An 8,631-nucleotide genomic window follows, 5' to 3' on the forward strand; every position below is an offset into this window, starting at 1 on the left:
ATACGACTTTGACGTAAAATACCGCCGCGGGGTACTTAATCGCGTCACCCGGTAACCTGCGCCGCGAAAGACCGGGGATGCGCCTAGTACCGCCGAAAATTCGAAGAGGTGCAGCAAGACCCCACCGCACACACCGACTACCATATAGAGGACGGTAAATTGTACCGCCTCCTCTACCACAGCCTCAACTTCAAGGACACCGCCGCAGAAGAACAATGGAAGCTCTGCGTATCCAAGGAGGCCAGAAACGACATCCTACGCCGATACCATGACGCCCCCACCGCCGGGCACATGGGCATCGCAAAGACGATCGCCCGGATCGCCGAATTCCATTATTGGCCGGGGATGTTTCGCGATATCGCGAACTACGTTCGAACCTGCAAGAATTGCCAAGCGCACAAGGTCGCACAGCAGCGGCCGGCAGGAACTCTCCACGCAACTTATGTCAGCCGACCGTGGGAGCAGGTAACGCTCGACCTGGTCGGACCACTGCCACGCTCCCATCAGGGGCACACGTGGCTCTTCGTGATGTAGGATCGCTTCACGAAGTGGGTAGGGCTCGTGCCTCTGCGTCAAGTGACAGCCAGCGCCGTCACCAAGGCGCTAACCGAGAGAGTGATTTTACGCCATGGACGGCCGGATTCCGTGCTGTCCGACAACGGCACCCAACTAAGGTCCGGGAAACTGGAAGAATGCCTGCGGGCGTGAAACATCCGGCACGTTACCGCTCCAGCTTACGCTCCGCATTGTAATCCGGTAGAAAGAACCAACCGGACCCTTAAAACCATGGTCACGCAATACGTGGAAAAGGATCACCGAGCCTGGGACGAGCACATCCCGGCGTTCCAATTCGCCTTCAACACGGCTTTCCATGACGCCACCGGATACACGCCCGCCTTTCTTAATCACGGGCGCGAGCTACGAGGACGAGAGGACAGCGACCGGCCAACCACGGAGCATGACGCCCCGGATAACCTCCATAGAAAGCTCACGGAGGCATACGAGCTGGTAAAGATACAGCTCGCGCAAGCATTCCAACGTCAAAAACATCATTACGATCTCCGTCGTCGATCATGGAAACCAAGTATCGGAGATTGGGTGTGGAAGCGCGAGCACCCTCTTTCAAAGAAAAGCGCAGCGTTCAACGCCCAGATTCAGCGGGCCATACGAGATCCGTCGAATAGTATCACCCGTTATAATGGATTTCCGAAGCAAGCGGGGGAAATGGATAAAGCATGTTCATATACAAGACCTGAAGGCCGCTCATATCAACAAAAACAATAACAGTTTTGTTTCCCCCGAGGATGACATCGACCTCGAGCCTGAGGTAGCAGCGATACGAACATCACTTTCGAATCAACCGTCGCACGAGATGGAGACTGGAAATCGAGAGATCTTAGACGACATCGAGGCCCTGCTTCGTCGAATACGAGGCAGGTACCATCGACCCGGTCCAGGTGACGGAGCCAGCACCGCCACCCATCGCCACGCCAACACCAACACCAGCGCGGCCACCGAAGGTCGGGACCGTCATCCAGCGGTCCGACCACACGAACCGTCGTAAGCAGGAGGCATTCCTGGCACCTCCGCCACCACCACCGAAGGCAAGGGCTCAACGCCCGTATGAGAGGCCACCCCGGCCAATAAAACCGGAAGCAGCAGCGGAACGGCCCACTCTGCTACGACCGATGGGGCCGCAAACACCGCCACCGATTCCCGTCGAGGTAGAGCCCGGAGTCATCGTGGAGATTCCACACTTCGCGGTCTACGTATCGCAGAGATATAAAGCGCGAACCGCCACCGGACGATGGATTATCCGGTTCACGAGGGACGGAAGAGTCCGTTACTGCCGCCGACTACCGCAATAATAATGTGCAGCAGAAAATCCGCCGAACAGCCGCGCGATGAACCGACATGCCCGATGAGCCGACCGACCGAATGCCCCCAATTCGAGCATTAATTTCAGAAGGGGGGTGATGTAACGATGCATTCCGGTGCATCGTTACGATTCCCGGCATAACATCCGCCGGAAGCTGCCGCCCGGCAGAACACCCGCCGGGCAGAGGCAGGGGCGCGGTGCGCCCACCTTTTTAAGACTGCCGAAAACCAAAATTCGGCCGAACATCGCCGAACAGAGTCGATGTGGCCCGAACCGTCGACCGGCGAAAGCCCGCGTTCGGCTCCTACCCGAATCCCTCCGAACGGGCCCGACCGTACCGTTTTCCGAAAACCCGTTCAGAAGGGGTTATAAGGGGTCGCGCGCCGACGCGGGCAATTAGCTCGTATAAAAAGGGCCACATTTTGACTCTAATCACATTTTTCCGATCCGCTTGAAGCAGTACGTTTCCAAAGCAATCCTCGAAAAATCCTACCGAACGCACAAAAGAGCCGAAGACAAGAGGTGGAGCGTGCTCCGTCTCAGAACGAGTGTTCTCGATTCCGACGCTAAAAGTGCAATCCGCCTGATCCGCAGCTGCAACCCTCACGGAAGGTGGAGCTCTGAGCCGCCCCAGATCGGGAGTTACCGATCCAGCTGCATACGCATAAACCATCCTTCGCGACCCGCTCCTATACCGCACGCGCAGCGCATACGTTGATTGTTACCGTCGAGCGCATACGGTATTGTTACCGCAGAGCGCATTTGCCTGTTACCGCCAAGCGCATACATTCTAGTCATTTGTTATTACCGATACCGACATTTTAAGCGCCGTTATTAAAGCGCATCGGCCGAATATATCGAACGCGGACTTTAAATCGCGCCGAGGAATCAATAGTCCCGCGAAAGTAACCGTCGATTCCGAGAATCCAAGCATTCTCGGAGCATCGGGATTCCCCGCAGAAGAAGCGCCGCAAAAACTCGCGCCGTCTCGCGCTTCGTAAACACCGGCCGGCGTCGAATATTGTTACCGAAATTAAAGCCGCTTTTGATTTCCGGATAATCGTTGCACCCGAATATTACACACACACACACACACACACACACACACACACACACATTGCACTGTACATTCATATACTTTTACAACAATAAAGAAAACACAAACGTAACACACCGCGTATTTTATTTCCCGAACCTTGCACCGGCGATCTATCCGCGCTATGAAAAACGCCCGAAAATACGACTGTTACAGTGGAAAGAATTGAAAATTTCAACCACATTCTGTAATGCATCTCTGTCCACCGCCATCAAAACATCATCAACATAGCGATAATAAAATTTAATTTTTTTGCCGATTTTAAATAAGGCTTTGTTTTCAATGTCCTGTAAGACTAAATCTGCCACTATCGGTGATAGAGGGGAACCCATGGGAATTCCAAACGTTTGCCTGTACACCTTTCCGTCAAAGTTAAAATAGGTGGAGTCAAGGATAAATTTTACTATTCTTAAAAATTATTTTTTCGGTACATTAGTGAATTTTTCTATATAAGACCATCTGTTTGAAATGGCACCGATAGCTAATTCAGTTGGGACATTAGTAAACAAGGACACCACATTCAATGACACTAAAATATGATTGTCATCTATTACGGTATTCGATAAAATGTTATAGAGCTGGTAACTATTTTTAACAGCACTTCTGGCAGTTGGAAGACTGCTTAAAAGAATTTTTTGAACAAATTTTGCTATGTTATACAACGGGCTGTTAATAGACGAAACAATGATGCGAAGAGAAAAATTCTGCTTGTGAATTTTCGGTAAACCGTAAATTTTTGGCAGTGAGCCATCACTTGATCTCAGTGTATAATATTGTTGTTTGGATATATGTATAATCATTGTTAAGCCACATTTTTACAATATTATTAAGTTCCAGCTCTATTTTTTTACAAGGATTTTTTCGGACCTCTATGTATGTACTAACATCGCTAAGCATATTACAGATTGAGTCAACATAATTGTTTTTGTTAAGAGCCACAGTAATGTTTCCTTTATCTGCTCTAGTGAAAATAATTTCTGGATGTTCTTTTTTGTATTTCATGCTTGTAATAGACAGATCAATGAATCTTTTATCATCGTTGGAGATTGAGTGCTTTCTTTCATTGAATTTTTGTAATTGTGGAATAATTAGATTACGGATTTTAAGTCTATCATTTTCCTTGCATTTTCTTAAGTTACTTTCTATGTCTTTTATGAATTCAGTAATTAGTCTAGTCTTGTTGTCAATAAACGGAAGAGCGAATTTTTCTCCTAATTGTAACAATTTAGAAACATCATCTGGGATGTAGTGTCCAGAAATATTCATGAACTATTTTTCATTAACATTGCTCAAAGGATTGAAAGGAGTGGAGTTAAATTCATTGGGATGGATAGAGATCTTAAGTACCTTTGAAACATCTTCCCCAACGGGTTCTGTTAAGGAATACTGAGGTTTAGAAGTGTTATTATTGTTTATGGAACAATAATAGTTAATGTTCTGTAATCTATTTAAATTGTTGAAGTCCACTCTAGTTTTTGTCTTTCTAATTTTTTCCAATGTTTTCGATTTTAGTCTGTTGAAGCATTTGGTAAAATTAATCAAATGGTGCCGGAAAATTTTCTCCCAAATATCTGTTGGTAATAAGTTAGCTAACTTTTTCGACAACAAGTCTAGATTTTTGTTTACGAAGTGAATTAATCTGTGAGTGTCAACAATCTCCAACCTTATAGCTCTTATTTTGAATTGGTCTAACAATTTATCTTTTTTCATTAATGATCTAGGATGAGAAACATTTATGTGAGCTCTTTTTAAGATGTACAAGTGTGGAGGAATCAAGTCATTCGAGATGCGACCATATTTTTGAATCTTAACACTTCGTGACTGAAGAGATGCAAGTAAGCATCGAAACGTCTCACTTTTTTGTCACTCTCTTAATAAATGCGACTTATTGACATTCTTTTTTAATCTTTTGTTTTTTTAACTGACCTACCATCCACAGTTTAGCTCGTATCAGGCTGTTTATTGTATTTATGTTTCTTAATTCGTATTAACGAGCTTTATTATTAAAGTATTTTAATTCTTAGAAGAATTTAATAATTTTAAATTTCAAAACGACCTGTAAAACGACCTATATATTAAGTACAATGGTGTTATGCAAGAAGCATAAGGACCATGAGGACAACACTTGCTATATGTTGTCATATGGAAGTTGTCGGACCTATAAAACGATCTATGTATAGTAAATACAGGAATCAATAGGGGAACACTTGTTACATTCCGTCATACGGAAATTGTTGGACCTATAATATAAAACGACCTATAAAATGAGCTATAAAAATGACCTATAAATGACCTATAAATGATCTATAAATGATTTATAAATGACCGTGTAACCGAAAGAATCCATCGACGTTGATCAAAGATCTAGCCTGGAACGCGCTACTAATAAAATGAGCAAAGTCGATTCTAATTCGAACGTTCGCGGAAGAGAACTAAGATACGAAATAGCGAACAATATTAACTAAATAAGTTGAATGGAATCGGGCTCTATCGCTCCCAAATCGGCAGTGGCCAGCAAAATCTAAAGAAGTATTCAAACAACGCGCGCAGGGGGCTATGCGGGCGGAGATCGGGAGGGAAGGCGCTGTCCTTCGGCGCTATCCTTCGGCGTCGAGATCGGCGAGACGTTTGAAATATATAAAGCGTCGTATTAATAGATCGTATCGAGATATGCGGAATGAAAGAGCAGCGCGTTAGACGAAAAGAGATACGTACCTCGATTAAAACTCATCGTCGCCCGTGTGGACGTTTGGAGCTCGTTTCTTCGATCGAGCTCACGGCACCGTACCATATTTTTACGGGAGAATCGTCGTCGTAGAAATCTTCGGTCTTGAACGTGTGATCCGAGATGAGTGGCTCCATGCCGAATCTTCTCAAGCGAAATATGTCGGCGAAGATGTTAGGCGCGCGCTTCTCCCATTTCTTGTAGGACGATTGGTCGCACCACAGAATCCAAGAATCGACGTTGCTCCCGCCTTTTCCTCTGCATCCAACGCCGGTGGTATATGTTTACAAATCCTCTGATCTCGATCTCCTCCTAGAATTGTAAAAAATGTCGCGCGATCAACGACTACCGTATGTTTCTTCGAAGGAGAGCAAAAGAATAAAGAACGATGATAAAAGGGTACACACGTTCCACGTTATCGCTATGTTGAAAATCGCGTCCATGAAATTCTTGATGTATTTTATTTTCCAGGCGTTCATCCACGTCGTGAACATACATCTATCGAGCATTCTTCGCAATCTCGAAACTTCATCATCCATCGTTCGCGCAAAAATAACGCTGAGAACCCTGAGAATGAATACTGAGCGCACTGAGAACACTGAGAACGCTGAGCGCACTTAATAGCGCGATCGCGAAACTTGTTCTGAGGAAAAACAGTCTCTCGACATTAATTTATACCTGCGATATTACTATTGTCGGGTCGTTATAATTCCATCGAATGCTAACGCGATAATCTAACGCGGTATGAAAAAATAATGCAACGCGGAAAAAATAATATAACGAGGTAATATAATGAGGCGCGATAAATTCTCGATTGCTCCGAAGGAAGTGCGGGAAAATGCGTTTAATCGCGTACGCGTGAAACGAATTAACGTTTATTTGCTAATTAATATTATTTTAATATTATTTTAATATTATTTTAATATTATTTTAATATTATTTTAATATTATTTTAATATTATTTTTCTTAGTATTAATATTATTTTTCTTAGTATTAATATTATTTTTCTCAGTATTAATATTATTTTTCTTAGTATTAATATTATTTTTCCAAGTATTAATAATACTTTTCTAGGTAGGTGATAAATCGACGCGCGCGAAATAAAAAAGTTAGCCGCTAATAAGTCGATAAGAGTATGCGTAAAACTAATTTACGATGCGAGAAACGTACGAGGTGCGCGAATCATCACGCGTATACACGCGTGAGCGCGACGCGTCTCCGTTCACATATCGCGCAATTGATCGCGTCTCTCCAACCACCAGTTGTGTAGTTTCCACACGTTTTCCAAGGCGCAATTCTTCGCGTGATAGGCGCAGCGATAGACGCGAGTCGAGGCTAACATTCGCAGGGGTCTGATATCCTCGTAATCGGCGTCGATGGTCTCGATCGTTAGATCGCGCTGCTCCGCGACCTCTCCCGCGATGTCGGTCAGTCACTTCTTTTCGTGGCCCTTGACGTAGATCATCACCGCGGCGTTCGACTCGAGATCCCTCGATGCGCGATATATCGCGACGCGAATCTGCTTTGCGTGTCTATACTCCACGTATCCGTCGGTCCAGTGGAATTCGTGGTGATTTAGAGTCAGCCAACCGGCCTGCGACTTCTCGCTCTTCGTCAGCAGATTCCACGACATCGGCGCGCGAAAGATGTGATGCGTCAGATCTCTACCGTTCGCGAGTATCGCTATCTCCTTCGTCACGAATCGCTCGTTGACGACGAAGCCCTGCAGATCGACAAAAATCAGCGGGGCGATATCGTCCGTGACCGTCATTGCGATCATCGTCGAGAGAGACTGACGTTTATTCGCGTCTCTCCCCGATATCTTCGCGGTTTCGAGTTTCCTCTCTCTCCCCCCATTCGATGCGTCGTCTTACAGGATCTTACGCACGACGTTCGTCAGCGGATTATATTCCACCACGCGATCGTGAATGATTAAACAGTACGCCGTGATGTTAGAAGGAACATTGTCCTTGCAGTCGAATTCCAGACGAACGTCCACAGTGGCGCTCCTAACCACTTCATTTTGGCGGGAACAATCTATCACTAAGAGCGGGCCGCAGTATAGAAATTTGTTCACAGTCAGGAGCGTCTCGTCGCTCGCGGATCCATAATACGATCGTCGAAATCTCGCGTAGGCATCGTACAGTACGGCGATCTTGTTCTTATCGAAGTCCAAATTCATATCGTCGTGCGGATAGAAGTCGGAATTGAGATACAACTTTACGTTGGTCAGATTGCACGCGTCGAATCTGGAAGCGTCCTGCGACAGGACGTTCTTCCTTCCGATCTGCAATGCGAAGATGACGTAATGCGATTTCTCGAGCTGCGTGGTCGCTTTTACGGCCCACGAGTGTTTAGCCGTGCTCTGCAGAAACGGAAACTCGTAGAGATTCCACGAGCGAAAGGGCTCAGATATCGCGCTCAGATATCGGCCGCTGTCCAACGCGCGCAACAGCGATAATTTATTGACGTCATTCAACACCATGTGCGGCACGCGCCACTGTATCTTCGTGAGCTCGACTCTAGGCTCGTATTCCTCGCGTGATATCAGACAATTGTTGTCGTTTCGCGCTCTTATCATAATCAGCTCGTGACACGCGTTGATGACGCGTTTGTAATCCTCACAGAAATCCAACAACGTGTCGAGAGGAACGCAAAAGTTGAAGTCGCCCGTCGCCGTGACGCTGCTCGATCCAGCCGCGAGATCCTATCCGGCGTTCTTCAAGGTCTTGCCTCGTTCGGCTGTCAATGACGTGTAGTTCTTGATCGTGCTCGTTATTCCGACATTACGATTACGATCGATTTCCACGCCATCGAGTTCGTATCGTATCTTCTCGAACATAAAGGCGACGCAGTTGTTCACGAGCCACGCCGGTGTCGAGAACGCAGACCGCTCCTTAAAGGCGGAGCCCGGCTTACCTTATTTGTCG

The 8,631-nt window shown here is 46.2% G+C and overlaps 1 protein-coding gene across 1 annotated transcript; it reads right to left on the minus strand.

Moving 5' to 3' along the window:
* Positions 1-7,571: 7,571 nt before the first annotated feature.
* Positions 7,572-8,282, minus strand: LOC105254745. Its single transcript, XM_011263620.2, has one exon. The coding sequence runs from the start codon at positions 8,280-8,282 to the stop codon at positions 7,572-7,574; it is 711 nt and encodes a 236-aa protein (XP_011261922.2).
* Between the last annotated feature and the right edge of the window lie 349 nt (positions 8,283-8,631).

This window comes from Camponotus floridanus, unplaced genomic scaffold, assembly GCF_003227725.1.
Source record: "Camponotus floridanus strain SB8 unplaced genomic scaffold, Cflo_v7.5 scaffold421, whole genome shotgun sequence".
NCBI classification, from domain to species: Eukaryota; Metazoa; Arthropoda; class Insecta; order Hymenoptera; family Formicidae; genus Camponotus; species Camponotus floridanus.